This window comes from Sus scrofa, chromosome 6, assembly GCF_000003025.6.
Source record: "Sus scrofa isolate TJ Tabasco breed Duroc chromosome 6, Sscrofa11.1, whole genome shotgun sequence".
Classification (NCBI taxonomy): Eukaryota; Metazoa; Chordata; class Mammalia; order Artiodactyla; family Suidae; genus Sus; species Sus scrofa.
In genome coordinates, this window is record NC_010448.4 from 82,861,594 (window position 1) to 82,880,133 (window position 18,540).

Below are 18,540 nucleotides of genomic sequence, written 5' to 3' on the forward strand. Positions count from 1 at the left end.
TCCCAGGCCTCTTCCTACGCCCGGAGCCGCATGCGCATTCCTGCCCCGGGGGCGGTGCTGTTCGATCCGGGTATCCGGCGGCCTGTGGCTGTTTTGCTTTCTTGGCTGGAACTGGGGAAGTGGGGCAACCCCGCGCGGGGCAACACCGGGTTCCGGACCGACTGCACGGGCGGGGCTGGACGTAAGTGCCAGGCGGGAGTGGGGGAAAGAGAGGCACTGCCGCAGGCCGGATGAAGTGCGGACCCGGGACTGTCTGCCCGGCCGATGCTGACCAGGTCGTTGCGTCCCACCCTCTGGGAAGCTGTAGGCTCAGGCTGTGCCTTCCTGGACCCTTCCTGGCCACTTCCTGCCCACCCGTGTCCCACCCGCGGCGGGAGGGGGCGACCGTGCCTTCCCCGAGGACGTCACAGGATCCCTGAAAATCACCATGCCCCCCTTTAGGGCGAACTGACACTCCGGAAGGGAGTGTAAGCCTGCGGGTTCACTCAGCGAGGGAGGGGGCCGAGCTAGAACTAGTTCCCGCTTCTTCCCAGTCCCAGTCCACTCTACACCTGAAATCCCCAGAGCCTGGAGGGCGGAGTTTGGGCCTGAGTGTGCGGGTAATTAACCGTAGACAAATGGTTTGGGGCGGGGTCACTGGAGTGAACCGAAAATAACATACTGATTGCTTTTCCTCCCAGGGAGGAATAAAAAGAGTGAATTTTCAACATTGGACTTGTCTTAAAGGCATATTAACACTAGTTATAATCACGGTTTTTAATATTTAATTTTTATAGTGTCTAATTTTTATATTTATTTATTTTTGTCTTTTCTTGGGCCGCTCCCAAAACATATGGAGGTTCCCAGGCTAGGGGGTCTAATTGGAGCTGTAACCGCCAGCCTACACCACAGCCACAGCAATGTAGGATCCGAGCAGTGTCTGTGACCTACACCACAGCTCATGGCAACACCGGATCATTAACCCACTGAGCGAGGCCAGGGATCGAACCTGCAACCTCATGGTTCCTAGTCCGATTCATTAACCACTGAGCCACAACGGAACTCCAATATAGTGTCTAATTTTTAAAAGGGAGGCTCCAGCTGGATTCATTGCTCTTTTTTAGGATGTGTTTTTGGGCAACCATGATTGCTGGCTACAGATTAGCTTCACGGACGGTTAAAATTAGCTGCGGGAGTTTGGGTGTTTGATTATTCTTACTATTTTTGGTCTTTTTAGGGCTGTGCCCTTGGCATACGGAAGTTCCCAGGGTTGGTTATTGCTGCACCTCCGCGGGAGCTCCAGTTGGCTTGATTATTAACAAGTTAGACTTAATGCAAACTTTTTCATATTCTGAAATAGTGATAATATGGATATGTCTCAGACCAGGTCTGTATAGCCCAGTTCAAAGGAATGTTTTATGTAGTTGTTATCCGTGGAAATTTATGATAATTTAGCAGTGGATTTTCTTTTTTTTTTATCTGAATTAATATTGACTTAAATTTTGTGCTTTCATTTGACTTGAAAACATCTTAGAATCAGAGATGCTTAAAATTAAATGGGTATTCTTTACATAGAAATAACATGAAAAGACAGGCTTGGAGAAGGAAAAATAATGAAGTGAAAGGATTTGATGTGAGGACAGTGTTTAATTTCCTAATCTGAGTGTGAGATAACATGTTCTTTGATAAAATGTGTTAATTGCTAAGAGAAATATTTTTCATCTGAGTCCATGCTTTAACTCAGAGCCCGTTTTATTGCATGTCTCTCCATTATGCTAGTGTTCCTGGACTGTAAATATCTAAATCATATAATAAATTAGTTTGGAATTAAAAATCATAGAATTTTTTTCAATATTTGAATGCCCAGTTTTGTTTATTGCTTAAAATATACCAAAACCATCTTTTCAATTAAAAAAAAAAGTCTAAATTTTGTTTTCTAAAGTTAGGTGGAAATTCTTCAAAAGCTAAATTAAATATTCTGGGATGTATGTAGCCAAATCAAGTATTTGTAACTTCACTTTTATTAAATTACAGTTAATTATTTTCTGGAAGCCTAAGTTAAGTTTGAAGCAAATAAATAGAAATACTTGGTTTTTTTGGGGGGTGGGGGTGGGGGATCAATGGGTCAGTGCTGGCACCATAGAAATACTTTCTTTAGTTGGTTTTGTTTGTTTGTTTTTTCAAGTGACCTGAAAAAAAAAAAAATGTCTGGATTTCTAGAAGGCTTGAGATGCTCAGAATGCATTGATTGGGGAGAAAAGCGAAATACTATCGCTTCCATTGCCGCCGGTGTTCTAGTAAGTGTCCTTGATAATTTGGGCCTTTGTTATTTTGGTGTGTTTGTTTTTATGTATTTTAAATTCTGTGTGTCCTGAAGGTGTGTACTATGTATCTTATCTTTGACCACTGAATTTTATTTTATTTTATTTTTTTATTTGCTTTTTAGGGCTGTACCCTCAGTGTATGGAGGTTCCCAGGCGAGGGGTCTAATCAGAGCTGTTGCTGCTAGCCTACGCCAGAGCCACAGCAACACAGGATCCAAGCCACGTCTTCGACTTCACCACAGCTCACAGCAACGCCAGATCCTTAACCCACTGAGCGAGACCAGGGATCGAACCCACAACCTCATGGTTCCTAGCCAGATTTGTTTCTGCTGCACCATGAGGGGAACTCCTGACCACTGAATTTTTTAAAATAAATGTTGATATTTTGTTTTATTTTTGAGGGAGTTTAATCCATTTAAAGAGTTGACATTATGGCATGACATTTGATTAGTAGATTGAGTGTTTTTCTTTAAATGTATGAAAAGAAATCTATAAAAAGACTATATGTTTTATACTTTCATTCATTACATGGGTCATGCCTCCTCTTCGATGAATATGTTATCAAGAAGTGTTTAAGAAACAATCAGGTCACAGTCAACTAATCTATGACAAAGGATGCAAGAATATACAATGGAGAAAAGACAGCGCCTTCAATAAGTGGTGATGGGAAAACTGGACAGCCACATGTAAAAGAATGAAATTAGAACACTTCCTAATACCTACACAAAAATAAACTCAAAATGGATTAAAGACCTAAATATGAGACCAGATACTATAAAACTCTTAGAGGAAAACATAGGCCAAACACTCTCCAACATAAACCACAGCAATATCTTCTCAGATTTACCTCCTAATGACAATAAAAATGAAAATAAACAAATGGGACTTAATTAAACTTCAAAGTTTCTGCGCAGCAAAGGAAACCCTAAACAAAATGAAAAGACAACCCATAGAATGGGAGAAAATGTTTGCAAATGAAGCAACTGACAAGGGATTAATCTCCAAAATTTATAAACACCTTCTGCAGCTCAGTACCAAAAAAAAAAGCAACCCCATCAAGAAACAGTCAGGTCAGAACCATTCAAGAGATATGATTGCATTTTTCCACAGTCCAAAGTTAACCTTCTCAGTCTCATTAAAAAAAGAAAGAGGAGTTCCCGTTCTGGCTCAGCAGAAATGAATCTGACTGTGAACCATGAGGTTGCAGGTTTGATTCCTGGACTTGCTCAGTGAGTTAAGGATCTGGCGTTGCCATGAGCTGTGGTGTAGGTCGTAGATGCAGCTTGGATCCCACGTTGCTGTGGCTCTGGCTTAGGCCATCAGCTACAGCTCCAATTAGACCCCTAGCCTGGGAACCTCCATGCGCTGTAGGTGCAGCCCTTAAAAAAAACAAAAAACAAAACAAAACAAAAAAAAAAACGAAAGAAAGAAAGAACTCAGAGTTCCAGTTGTAGCTCAGCAGAAACGAACCTGACTAGGATCCATGAGGACTCAGGTTTGATCCCTGGCCTCGCTCGTTGGGTTAAGGATCTGGTGTTGCCATGAGCTGTGATCTAGGTTGCAGACACAGATCGGATCTGGCCTTGCTGTGGCTGTGGTGTAGGCCAGCGGCTACAGCTCCGATTCGACCCCTAGCCTAGGAACCTCCATATGCTACAGGAGTGGCCCAAGAAATGGCAAAAAGACCAAAAAAAAAAATACTGCTTAGAAGTAATTTACAGTATAAAATTCTTATTTACATTACAGACCCTTCAAGGCATCTGATATTTGTTGTTTTGTGCTCTCATGTCACATGTTCTAAAGAGTAAATTTTAAGTAAACAAACAAAAATCTAAATTTAAACGTGCTCTTTGCTGAGTTTCTGACAGCTATAATCTATAAAAAATAATTATCCTATATTTTTCTAAAGTAATATCAGAATATAAAACTATAGAAATTCTGCTCTTACAAACATCAAAAAAAAATGTTTTAAGTTTTAGTCTATGAGGAAAATATCTTGAATACACTGAACTAAGGGTTAAAAAAAAAGCAGTGAACGAGAGTACTTATGCTAGCTTGTAAAAATGTCATTAATAGAATATGGATTTGTCTATGACCTGATAAAAATAATTTGACTAGCTTAAAGTAGTTATTTTAAAATAATTGCCTGAAGATGGTAGTTCTCAGAGCTAATTGAGTCAAGGTTGGAAGTGGGGATAGGAATAGGACAGAGGGGTTGCTTTCCAAACCTTCTAAGCTACTTGTTAGAATTTGGTTGATATCGTCTAATTGTAAATTTCTGCTCAGGTGATAAAAAATATTTGTGCAGTTTTGGAGTTCTCTGGTGGCTCAGCAGGTTAAGGAAACAACACTGATACTGCTGTGGCTTGGATCACTGTCGTGGTTTGGGTTCAATCCCTGGCCCAGGAACTTACACATGCTGCAGGTGCAGCCTCCCCAAAATGTATGCAATTTTAATGTTTTTTCATAATGTTTGCCCTTGATAATATCTAGAACCAAAATCAATTAAGATAAATCATAATGTGGTGTTTAAATTCAGTTTAGTGTAACCCCTGAAACCATCTGTGGACTGTACTATAATTCATCAAAAAGGAAAGCAGGACTGCCGAGCTATTGTTCATTTCAGAACACTAAGAGGCTAACTAAAATTCTATCAATAATTATTCCCCATATTATTTGGAATACCCTCTTCTTTTTTTTTTCATTTTCAATAATGCTATCTTTCTGGAGGCTTATAATATATCAGCAACAAGCCACCACTCTGGTCAGTTGGTGTCTGAATCACCTCTTTCTTTTCCCCTGCCTTGAGATATGGCAACTTATTTCTAGTTTACAAAATTAGATTACAGACTTTAATATGACAATGTAAAATAATGACTGAAGTAGACTTAGAAAAGAAGTTCATGTTAATCAATAATAATTGCTGTGGGACATCAGGGTATCTGATATTCCATCACCTATTAAGCCATGTGCCAATTATATGCAAAAACTGCTGGAACATTTAAGAAAATCTTGGGCTTTGTCAGAAGGGATCTCTTCACTTAGATACCCTGTTTTCTTTTTAGCCAGTAAGGTACAAAATTATTGTAATTTCTCCTTTTGTGATTTGTTTGTTTTAGTTTTTTACCGGCTGGTGGATTATCATAGATGCCGCTGTCATTTATCCCAGCATGGAAGAGTTCAACCACTCCTACCACGCCTGTGGTGTTATAGCAACCATAGCCTTCCTAATGTAAGTGTCATCCTTAGGGAGACAGCTTGGATAGATGGTCACAAAAGAAACGTTTTACCTATAGTTGAGTAGAGGTACATTTTTAAAATGTTACTAAATTAGCATGTGGGACATAGCTTAAAAGTCAAGTCATAGAGAAGGGCTTATAAAGAAAAGCAACGTTTCTGGTCTCCCATCTACCTCTCTTCCCCCACATCTGCCTCCCAGCTTCTTTATTTCTGTGCTGCTAGTGTTTATAATTTTACTCTTGGTTCAGAAACCATGCAGTTTGTCTTAAGAGTTTGTTTATTCATTCATCCAACAAATATTTATTAAGCTTTTACATTCTCGGGCTCTCTTCTAGATACAGGAACTACAGTAAAGGTCTTTAAGGCATTGATACCTTAATGCCTGAGGCAGATTGTAACTAAAGAGAAATTAGGTATCTAACATGTAAGATAATGATAAGTGCTAGAGAAAAAAAGCAGATGAAGGAGATACAAGATGCAAACAGGGGGTGTAGAAATTTTACCTAGAGTCAAGGAAGGCCTTACTAAAAAGGTAACTTTTAAGTAAAGTCTTGAATGAGTGAAGCAACTGATCAAGGAGACATTTAAGAGAGGATCATTCCAGACAGTTGGAGGAGCAAGTGCAGAGCCTCTAGGGCAAGGAGACCAGCATGGCTGTAGTAAAGGTCAAGGTCGCAAAAGCCAGAGAAGATTGAAGATCTGTCCAGACTGAGGAGACTAAAGAGACTTGAGAACAAAGTGTCCCTCATGGTTCTGGACAGGATCTTTCTGCTATTTAGAGCATTATTGGGACAATCAGGAAATTTGAGTGAGGTCTGATGCTTAGAGAAGGGTAATGGATCGTCGTTAATTTCCTGATCTTGATGGCTGGTTGTTCTGTAGAACTGTCTTGTTTGTAGGAAATACACATTTCTGGGGTTATGGGGCATCATGTTGGCAACTTTCACATGTTTCAGGAAAACAGATTCGTTTGAATTATACTGGCTGACCTTTCTATAAGATTGAGATTATGCGTATAACTAACATAGCAGAGAACAAAAAAGAGGTTGTTCATTCCAGAATATGCCTCATAGTGAAGACGGACGAGGCAGGGTCATGGCTGTCCCACAGCCATGTGAAATGTGTTCAAGAGCCAAGCGCCACTAACCCAAGATCATCTGCATTGTTTAAAAATATGAAGCTCGTTTTAAGATGTATTTATGTACCAAATAATTAGAGATCACTGAAAATAATTATGAGTATTTTGATCATTCTAAAATTTAGATTTGAGTGAATAAATTAAGATGTTATGTTATTGTGAAAAAATTAGGCTTCATGTATTTAGCACATTTATGAGCACCTACTGTGTGCTAAGCCCTGTGCTAGACACTGAGACTAAAAAGTGAGATACATGAGACACAGCCCCTGTCCTCATGAAGCTTACGTTCTAATGCTAGATACTCACACATCATGCATACATAATTAAATGGACACATGTGTATATATATATATATTTTTCTAACTTCTTAACCTGATATATCGTGAACATTTTCACATGACATTTCAGAATTTTAAAAGGATACTTCTAAAAGAAAGCAAGGCTATCTCAATTCAGAGCAAAAGTCAGCCAAAGACTTCTAATGTTTGGAATATGTGCTGGTATTGAAAAAAATAAGATTTTTTATTAATCTCTTTATGTTGAGTAAGTCTGATGTGTACAAATGGAAAACTAGACAGGACCAAGCTAAAGATTGTTCCAATCTTAGCAAGATAGAATTTTGAGAATTTCACCCTCAAATTTTAACAAGCCTCAGAATCACCTCAAAGAGTTGTTAAAATTCAGACTGCCAGCCCCATACCTATTGCTTTATTAAGTTTCTCCACCATTGGCGTGGAGCCAGAGAATTTTCTTTCAAAAGAGTTCCAAGGTGATGCTGATTCTGCTGTCTGGGGACTATATCCATTGCTTTACAGGGTATCTGGATGAAGGGACTTGCCTGAGGTCATATGAACCCATGACCCAAGACTCAGGAACACTTACCTTAAATCTGCAGAACCCTAGCTTATTATACCTGGTGATTTGATGTCATGGTTAGTTTCTTCTTAGAGTCGGAGACCCTGATCTCTTGGTTTTATTGTATTCATGCAGGATTAATGCAGTATCGAATGGACAAGTCCGAGGTGATAGCTACAGTGAAGGTTGCCTGGGTCAAACAGGTAAATAGGTGCAAACAGCATCTTACTTTACACCCTTAAAATAACAGTTATACTTGGGAGGGCTGCTTGTCTGATACCTTCAGTATCTGAGTAGAGGTTATAGGTTCCTAAAGTAAAAGTCGCATTTGGTCAAAGTTTGCCAGAGAAATGCAGAATGTGTAGTTTTGCGTATATAATGCTGTGCAGTAATACGTAGATGTAAATGTATACAATATACAGTAAAGAGCAGTATATGAGGAGTTCCCTCATGGCACAGTGGCTTAACAATCTGGCATTGTCTCTGCAGTGGCTGGACTCACTGCCATGGTGTGGGTTCAGTTCCTGGTCCAGGAACTTCCACATGCCTTAGGCATTGCCAAAAAGAAAAAAAAAAAAAAAGAATACTGTTTGATAAAGAGTACATATGCAAAATAGAATTTATAGTACCTGAAGCTATATCATATAAATTATTTTCTTCCCTTTTTTCCAACCTTATTTGATTGAATTAGCATTTTTGAAATCAGCTTAGCATCGTAGTTTTCTGGGTGTTTTTTGGTTTTTTTTTTTTTTTAATTTTTAGGGCTGCACCTGAGACATATGGAGGCTCCCAGGCTAGGGGTCAAATCAGAGCTGAAGCCACTAGCTTATGCCAAAGCCACAGCAACGTGGGATCCGAGCCATGTCTGTGACGTATACCACAGCTCATGGCAACGCCGGATCCTTAACCCACTGAGCGAGGCCAGGGATCAAACCCGAAATCTCATGGTTCCTAGTCAGATTCATTTCTGCTGCACCAAGATGGGAGCTCCCTGACTATGAATTTTTTGTTAAGTGTACCTATGTTATTGTTTGAAAGTTCTCTTGGCGGATTTTAAACTTTGGAGTGCACAATGTCTAAAGATACATGAAGGATGAGCTTCTAAGTATGGTATGAGATATTTTGTGAAATTTTTATAGGAGAGGTGAGTAAAGTTTCCTCATTGTACATGGTTGGGGAAAGGAAACGAAGGCACTTAGAACATACAGACCAGTGAAGAGGAAAAAGGGCCACTTGGGTACTGATAACACTCAGCACATCCTCCTCCACTGTCCTTACTTTAGACTTTAATGACAACTACACATTTTTTCTGTTTGGGTTTTTTTCTTCTTTTTGCAAAGTTAATTGAACTGACTGCTGTCATGTGAGAAAAGATTCTGGTAAACTGTTATTTCTCTTAAGGCGCTCGCATTTGGCTGTTCATTGGCTTCATGTTGGCCTTTGGCTCTCTGATTGCATCAATGTGGATTCTCTTTGGAGGGTACGTTGCTAAAGGTAAGAGAAAACACAACATTTTACTTCAGTGAAATACTGACATTTTCCATGAAAGTTGTTTTTTTAAGAATAAGGTTGTTTTTTTTGTTTGTTTTTTTGTTTGTTTTTTTTTTCATATAGTTTGGCTAAATACTGGCAAGGCATTTGTACCTGGGAGCTCTCCTCCCCAATCTGTATTCGTTTTATTTGTTTGGTACGTGTTTAATATTCCTTTTTTCTGTATTCTTTCTTCTAATCTAGAGCCTGGGAGGCAGGGGACACAGTTTCATACCTTGTTTCTCTTTCTTTAGCATCTAAAAACATTAAAAGCAGAATATATATGTTGTTCAGCTATTCGGCAATTTTTTGTTTGTTTGTTTGTTAGGGCCACGCCATGTGGAGGTTCCCAGGCTAGGGGTCGAAGTGAAGCTCTAGCTGCCAGCCTGCACCGTAACCACAGCAACAGCCACACTAGAGCCAAGCCGCATCTGCTACCTACACCACAGCTCACTGCAGCAGTGGATCCTTAACCCACTGAGCAAGGCCAGGGATCGAACCCACGTTCTCATGGATACTAGCTGGGTTCGTTACCACTGAGCCATAACAGGAACTCCCGTAGATTCCTTTTCTGGTCTTTCTTTTGTGTATTTTTAGTAACATGGTTTTATGGCAAATTACATAAATAAATGAAAAAATGCTGCGGGTGTGGCCTTGGAAAAAAAGAAAACAAAAAGAAAAAGAAACTGTGATTACCTGCTCTTCAATAGTTTGGTATATTTCTCTTTGTTTCTTTTTGTGTGTGCTTTTTAAGTTTAAATGTAATTTTGAACCTGACTTTTTGCATTTAACATGATGCAGTAAGTAGGTCTCTTGCTGCTACAAAATCTATCACCATGGTATTTTAAAAACAAAAATGTTATTTTTTTAATCATGTGAATTGCATAATGCTTGTTTGTTGTAGAAAACTTGACAATATAAAAAGCTTAAAAAGGAAAATAAAATTATTGATAATTCTTCTTTCCTAAGCACCACTATTACTGCAGAGTCCCTTTTTTGTAGGAATGTGTTCATCTGATAGAATTTTAAGTTATTTTCCTAAAGGAGGTTTGCTTTGAGAATTACTAGCAGCAGATCTGTAATTTTATAAAGTTTTTGCCCTTATATAGGATCTTTATGAGTCATCATAGTGATAGTAGTTATTTGTTGTAAAATAGTTCATGTGGCCTTCTCGTAGAGAAGGCATGTTCAAACAAGCTGTTATGGTCATCAGGTTAATTTAAAGCTATTCTGAGGAAAAGGTGATGATTTGTCTGTTATTCATCATGCCTTGGTTTGTCAATTAGTGAGAAATCATTGACAGCTCCAGTAGTAGAAATTTATGAGAATTTCCACTTCATTCTAGGATAAATCGGGACGAAATGGTCCTCTGGCAGTCTTGCCCATCTTAGTTAATAGCGACTTTCTCCATTCAGATGTTCAGACCAGAAATCTGGGAAGTCCAGGCCTGTCAAAGATGGCACCTCTCTCTTTCACATCCCACACCCCAATCCATCAGCAAATCCTGTTCATTCTGCCATTAAAATGTAGCTTGAGGGAGTTCCTGTCGTGGCACAGTGGTTAACAAATCCGACTAGGAACCATGAGGTTGCGGGTTCGATCCCTGCCCTTGCTCAGTGGGTTAAGGATCTGGCGTTGCCGTGAGCTGGGGTGTGGGTTGCAGATGTGGCTTGGATCCCACGTTGCTCTGGCTCTGGCGTAGGCCAGCGGCTACAGTTCCGATTCAACCCCAGCCTGGGAACCTCCATATGCCGCAGGAGCGGCCCAAGAAATGGCAAAAAGACAAAACAAACAAACAAAAAAACAAATGTAGCTTGAATCTGACCACTTTTTAATCTCCATTGCTCTCCTTCTGGTCCAGTCCAATCTAGTCTCTTGTCTAATTTCCTAACCTAGACTCCTCACTGGTTTCTGTTTCTCTCCTCCCCCATCTCCTTTAGTCAGCTGTCAGCACAGCAGCTAGAAGGATCCCATTAAAATGTATCTGGGAGTTCCCTGGTGGCTCAGGGGGTTAAGGACCCAGCGTTGTCACTGCTGTGGCTCTGGTCACTGCTGTAGTATAGGTTTGATCCCTGACCAGGTATAATCCCTGGCCCTGGAACTTCCTTATGCCAAGGGTGAGAGAGAAAAAAAAAAGTCAGCTCAGGTCACTTTTCTTCCCAAAACCTTCCAATGGCTTTACCTCTCACCCAGAATCAAAGTCAAAAGTCTTCACCACCACTGCAAGGCTCTGTAGGCCCTTGACTCCCCAGCCTGCGCCTCGCACTTCTCTGATCTGTCTCCTGCTTTTCTCTCTTTTGCACATATGACCACTCCTCTGAAGTACAGGCATGCTCCCACACCAAGGCTTTTGTGCTTACTGTCCTGCTGCTTCCTCATGGCTCCTGCCCTCACTTCCTTCTTTGTGACCTTATGCTGAAGTCACCTTCTCGTGAGGCCTTCCTGGCCATCTGTTTAACACATCACCTTTTAGTACACTTCCTATACCTTTCCTGCTTTGCTTTTTTCTTATTTGTTTTCAGTATTGTCCAGCTCCATGAAGGTGAACATCTTGCCTCTTTTATTTACTGCTATATTCTCAGCACATTAAACAGTGCTGGCACATGTGTACCAGTATTTGTTAAATAAATGAAGGGAGCTATCATTTATTAAGCCAGTGCTACACTCTGTCATATGTATTATATCATTTAATACCCAAACCAACCATAGTTACCAGAAAAATCAATTTTATTAGGCAAGAAAACTGGTATTCACCAGTTTAACAAAAACTGAATGTTTCCTGGAGTTCCCATTGTGGCGCAGCGGAAACAAATCCGACTAGGAACCATGAGGTTGTGGGTTCCATCCCTGGCCTCACTTGGTGGGTTAAGGATCCGGTGTTGCTATGAGCTGTGGTGTAGGTCACAGACATGGCTCGGATCTGGCGTTGCTGTGGCTCTGACGTAGGCTGGCAGCAGCAGCTCTGGTTAAACTCCTAGCCTGGGAACCTCCATAGGCCAAGGATGCGGCCCTAAAAAGACAAAAAAAAGAAAAAAAAAAGACACTGAATGTTTCAGAATCTTAAACCACTAAATATTATAATCCCTTTTACAGAAAAAACCACAGTATACCCTGGAATTGCTGTATTTTTCCAAAATGCCTTCATCTTTTTTGGGTAAGTTTGTTTTTCATTCTTCATCCCATCTTTTTTCCTTTATATGTACATAATAGCTTCTTTTATGTCCTTTACTATATTTAGTTGCTTAATTTACCCCTAATGCCCCTCCCCCCTGTTGTGTTGTTGTCATAAAATGTGAAGAATGAGAATGAGAAAGATTTTTAATACGTGGGTTGGTTTTCTGCCAACCTTGGGAACATACACTGATTTTTAAAAATTGCCACCACCTCCCATAACAAAGACTGTGATTGGTGTAGATTTAGTTACATAACAGTGACACTGTTCATTTTAAATCTGTATCTCTAACCATTGCTTTTAATGAAAGCCTGCTTAAAACCACGTCTCCTTAAAATTTTGTTTCTGGATGCATTCTATGGTTCTTTCTGTTGTTGGTGTCACTAGAATTTGTGTGTGATTATTTGAGGTGAGGAGGAAGAGCCATGACATTTTTTTTAAGCCTTCCAATGCAGTGACAAAAGATTAGTAAAAACTTTAATACTTTTAACACTAATCTTTATTTATTTATTTATTTATTTATTTGCTTTTTAGGGCTGCCCCTGAGGCATATGGAGGTTCCCAGGCTAGGGGTTGAATCAGAGCTGTAGCCGCTGGCGTATATCACAGCCATAGCAACATCACATCCAAGCCACATCTTCAGCCTAAACCACGCCTCATGGCAATGCCGGATCCTTAGCCCACTGAGTGAGACCAGGGATTGAACCTGTGTCTTCATGGATGCTAGTCAGATTCGTTTCTGCTGAGCCACAATGGGAACTCCCACTAATCTTTTCTAATGTTCAGTCTTTTCCTGAACAATTAGGGCCTGCCCTTCCCACTATCCCTAGCCTCCCTCTCCAGCTGCCCAAAAAACAACAACAAAACTCTATCTTATGCATCAGGAATTCTTAACTCCCATTCCATGGGTGGGCTTCTGAAGATTGGAAACCACCAGACATTTCTGTATACAAGACACTGATTTTTCTGCCCGTTTCTGGAAAGAGTCTGTGACTTTTATCAATTTTTCAGAGATCTCCTTAATATAAAAAAAGTTTTTTTAAAAAAACTGCTGTATATTCCAGGAAGTCTATTTTAGGACTTACCCTCCCCTGTTCCTTACCAACCACCTCCTAAAAGGAAATAGATGCCCATATTTACTTGAATCATTCATGAAGTACTAATGGTTGACCTTCAGTAATAGCAGTTAGTAGGCACACTTATTCCATTCCACCACAAAGCGTTTTTGCACTGTTACAAAATCAGTGTGGAAATAAGAAAATGTGAACTTACATGTGGCAAGATACGTAGCCTCAGAAATTCCCATTGTGGCTCAGCGGCAACAAGCCTGACCAATATCCATGAGAATGCGGATTCGATCCCTGGCCTCTCTCTGTGGATTAATGGATCCAGTATTACAGTGAGCTGTGGTATAAAGGTCACAGACTTGACTCGGATCCTGCATTGCTGTGGGATAGGCCAGCAGCTGTAGCTCCAATTTGACCCCTAGCCTGGGAACTTCCGTATGCCGCAGGTGTGGCCCTAAAAAGCTAAAAAAAAAAAAAAAAAAAAAAAAAAGATACATACCCTCTTTGGGTTGTACCTTGTGTCCTGAAACTGGTGGAGAAAACCCAACGAGTTTTTTTTTTTTTTTTTTTTATATTAAGCCATTGATTTTTGTGCAGAAAATAATAATGACCCAAGTTTATTGAGCACTTTTTATATGAAAGGCATCATTCTAGTATGTTACATGTATGCTCTCAGTTAATCCCCAAAACAACTCTGAAAGTGGCTCCATTATTATGTTATTATCCCCATTTTATATGTGAGAAACAGGCACAGAGATGACGTGGCTAAAATTCAGGCTATCTGACTCTGACGTTCAGGCTCCAGTTACTATGAGGATGAAATTGGAAATTTGGAATGAATTCAATTGACATTTTCTTCTCTTGTTGAGTCTTCAGCCAGTTGCTTGGTATTCAGTTTCCTTCCTCCCTTTTTTTTTTTTTTTTTAGCCTTGAAGAGTGTAACACTATACTTGGCAAAATACAAAGTGAACAGATCTTATTCTTCAGTTTATGTAAATGTGGTAAATTTGGGTACATTTGTTATTTTGTAGGATAATGTAGTATATGTTTATTTATTTTTTTTAGGACCTCACCCTCAGCGTATGGAGGATCCCAGGCTAGGGGTTGAATTGGAGCTGTAACTGCTGACCTACACCACAGCCACAGCAACGCCAGATCCAAGCCATGTCTATGACCTACACCACAGCTTGTGTTTCCTAGTTAGATTCGTTTCCACTGCACCATGCTGGGAACTCCTGAAGTTACCATGTGTTTTAAGCTATCTGAAGAGTAGGGGCCCCTAACACCTGACTTTGGTTTTACTTTTTTGGAGCTTTAGTTTTGATATGACCCAGAAGAGCAAAGATCACATCACCTTTTGGAGGTTTACAAAATCCTTTATAAAGAGAAATTCACATACGTCCAAGGGAGAGTATAGATGGCTCCCTAGTTACATTGTTTGTTTTCATAAAAAAGCATTCAAGTGTTTACCTTTATAAAGGCCTACAAACCCTGCTTTCAGTCGACCATTCCGATTGCAGGCTTGACCTTGAGGATACTCTGGAGATTGGAAAGCAGATGAGAAAACAAAATGAAAACCAGCAGATGCCATCAGAGAGTTTGCGCCCCTCTTTGGTTTCTCCCTTGCACTTACCCATGTGATGAGGCTTCTGAATTGTCCTAAGCCTGTTCTCTCTTTGTCCATTCCAGTGTTTATGTTCAGTCTTCCTCATCCCTTCCTGAGCCATTCACATCCTTGACCAGTACCTCTCTTGGGCCCCAGTTTTCTTGGGTCAGTGTCCCTTCTGAAACATAGCTCTAATTCTGACATTTCCCCTCTTAAAATGTTTCACCACTCCCAGCTCTCTATAGCAGAGAGCACCCCTAGTGGCCATTCAGCCAATTTCTGCCCACAGTTCTGTTTCATTTAGCCTACCAGGTATTTTTTGTTTTATTGAGCTGACATTTAAAAATGAAGAAATTTTACCCCCAAATCAAACTTTTTTTGGCCTTTCTTTAAAAACTGGAGGATCTGACCACCCTGAACCCTGCTTGGCAACAATCAGCTGGAGTTGAAGTTGCTTCTTTTAATGGGGTGGGGGGAACATCTCCGCCTTGTGCCCATCTCATGCATCGCCTGGGACTGAGCACCCACTGTCCCCTTGAGTACACCTGCCCCTTGACTCATCTAAGGCACTGAAGGCCACCCTGGTCGATAGGCTTTCCGGACCACCTCCATTCCCTATCCTCCTTGTCTCAAACTATAACCTAGCCCTGTTGGACTCCCTCCTGCCTGTTCTACGATTACTCAGATATCTGCATTGAGTGTGTGTGTGTGTGTGTGTGTGTGTGTGTATCTTATATAAGACATATGTAAGAATATATATATATTCTTTGTTTTTGTTTTTTCTTTTTTTCCTTTTCTAGGGCCGCTACCGCAGCATATGGAGGTTCCTAGGCTAGCGGTCTAATCGGAGCTGTAGCTGCTGGCCTATGCCACAGCCACAGCAACGCCGGATCTTTAGTCCACTGAGCAAGGCCAGGGATCAAACCTGCAACCTCATGGTTCCTAGTCAGATTTGTTAACCACTGAGCCACGATGGGAACTCCTGAATATATATATTCTTATAAGTGCCCTTTGCCCGCTTAAACTGAAGCCTTGAGGACATATTTCTATATGTCTGTAACACTTCCCAACCTAAAACTTAGCAGTGGTAAGCTCTCCGAGGGCATTTCTTGACACATCCACCTCCTGGGCTTTTCCTGAGGCCCCGTGGTCTTTTATTCCTCTTTGCCTTTTGATCTACTGTTTCCTATCCCTGGAACATCTTCCTTCATCAGCCTCCCAGCTCCTCTTCCCATTCAAACTCCTGCTTAGCCTTCAATGTTAGTCCAATGTTACCACCTCCGTCCATCCTTTTCTTTCTTGTTTTTTTCTTTTCTTTTTTTTTAGGGTCACATCTGTGGCATATGGAAGTTCCCAGGCTAGGGGTCGACTCAGGGCTGCAGCTGCCGGCCTACACCACAGCCTCAGCAACTCGGGACCTACGCCACAGCTCATGGCGACGCTGGATTCTTAACCCACTGAGAGGCCAGGATGGAATCTGCATCCTCGTGAATACTAGTCAGGTTTGTTAGCACTGAGCCACAACAGGAACTCCTGGTTAACTTTTTAAGAAGGACATATGGGAGTTCCCAGCGCAGTGGTTAACGAATCCGACTAGGAACCATGAAGTTGCGGGTTCGATCCCTGCCCTTGCTCAGTGGGTTAACGATCCGGCATTGCCGTGAGCTGTGGTGTAGGTCACAGATGCGGCTCGGATTCTGCATTGCTGTGGCTCTGGTGTAGGCTGGCAGCTACAGTTCCGATTAGACCCCTAGTCTGGGAGCCTCCATATGCCGTGGGAGCAGCCCAAGAAATGGCAAAAAGACAAAAAAAAAAAAAAAAGGAAGGACATATGTCTCCAAACTCAGAAGCTATGGATGCAAGGAAGCTGGTGGGAAATAGCACAGTAGAGCACAGGGAAGAATTTACTACCTTAGAATGATCAGTTTCTGTTCTGAAACATCCCATTTTTTTTTCTTTTTTTCATGCAGCTCATCAATTATCCTTTATTACTAGTTTCCCATGATTGTGTGTGAAATCTCACATAGTCTTTCTTTTCCCAAACTCAGCTGGTCACATGGTGTTTCTTCTTTCATTCACAGAGGACTGGTTTTTAAGTTTGGCCGCACCGAAGACTTATGGCAATGAAAACAGCTGATTGATTACTGCACAGCAGCCCTGCATGGGTATTTTTTACTACTCACTCCCAGTCTTTTGTAATGCCATTTTCTAAACTTATTTCTGAGTGTAGTCTCAACTTAAATTTGTATAATACAAAATCATGAGAACTTCCTATTTAAACAACAAATTCTATTGTATGCATTTGATGAACTTGTAAAAATGCTAAAGAAAAATACTTCACATGAGAAATTTTTATTACGTTTTATCATGGTATAATTTGTCAAAATAAAAATAAATCACGAAAGAAATTATGGAAGAATCTTATATGAGTATTTGTCATGTCCAAGGTCCAAAATGCAATTAAAAGTGCTCTGAAGATTTAATGTGTTTATTTAAATGTGGCCTCTTCTGTGTCAAGTGTTAAATGAAATATAAACATTCTTGTTTTTAAAAGCTATTCAGTGGTCAGAATTCTTTCTCATTATACTTTGCTTTTGGTTTATACAGTTTTGTCAAAAATCCTATAAAGATTTCAGTGTCAGTAGCTACTGAGGGACCCCCAAGGGGTGAGTGACCATGTTGAAAGAGGAAGCCCCATGATCCAGTCACCAGTCTCCTCAAAAATGTCCCTCCAGTGCCACTGATTAGAGGCAGGGGGAAGAGTGGTAATAACAGCTGTGACAGCCGGTCCTGGTGGGGCACTGACAGCCACCCCACAGCCACCGTGGAAAGAGGAAGAGGACAGGGACTTGACACTGGTTTTTGCTCAGGTGACTAATTCTTTTGTTGTTGGCTTGATAACAAACTGGATTCCATGTTTCATTGTATCCCTGTACTGATCCACAAAGCTCGAGGTAGACCTGAGAGTTCCCTTGTGATTGCAGACGTCAACAACTGGGAATCCGCTTGGTCTGTTCCTCTTTGGAATTCTCTTATCTCCCAGGCTCCCCACTTTGGCAAAATGGGAATTTCTTTTTTCTTTAATGTACTGACTGACTGTGGAATATGTGTTCTTCAGAACCACAGCTTAAAGTGTTTTCTTTCATAAAACTTGCTGCAATCAGCCATTCATTAAACACCGAATAGCCCTTAGGTGATTGAAATTGGGGTACTTTTTCTGTGTCAGCCAAGTTTTCTCCCAGGATGTACATTTTGAATGTTGCCTGGTCATCAAGAAATGACTCTGTTTTGCTCTCTCGCAGTAAATCGCTCACAGTGAGTGTTCAGATCCGTAGGTTGTAGGAATTGGAGGAGATCTTAGGGGTTGAAGTCCATACCTTCTCTTTTGACAGATAAGGAAACCTAAACCGTGGAAAGGTAAATGATTTCCTCAAGGTCACAGAAAATGACCTTGAGGTCATTTTTTAAATGTTTCTTTCATTTTAAAATCTTGGCGTTCCTGCTGTGGCACAGCAGGTTAATGATCCAGCCTTGTCTCTGCAGTGGCTCAGGTCATTGTTGAGGTGCAGGTTCAATCCCTGGCCCACACAGTGGGTTAGGGATGGGGAACTGCTGCAGCCGTGGCACAG

At 40.8% G+C, this 18,540-nt stretch overlaps 1 protein-coding gene across 3 annotated transcripts; it reads left to right on the forward strand.

Moving 5' to 3' along the window:
- On the forward strand, positions 25-17,468 carry TMEM50A (transmembrane protein 50A). Of its 3 annotated transcripts, none has more exons than XM_021093418.1 (7): positions 25-181; positions 2,138-2,276; positions 5,423-5,535; positions 7,672-7,739; positions 8,938-9,030; positions 12,160-12,220; positions 16,993-17,468. In XM_021093418.1, exons 2-7 carry the CDS (start codon positions 2,184-2,186, stop codon positions 17,036-17,038), a joined length of 474 nt encoding a protein of 157 aa, XP_020949077.1. In that variant the 5' UTR covers positions 25-181; positions 2,138-2,183; the 3' UTR covers positions 17,039-17,468.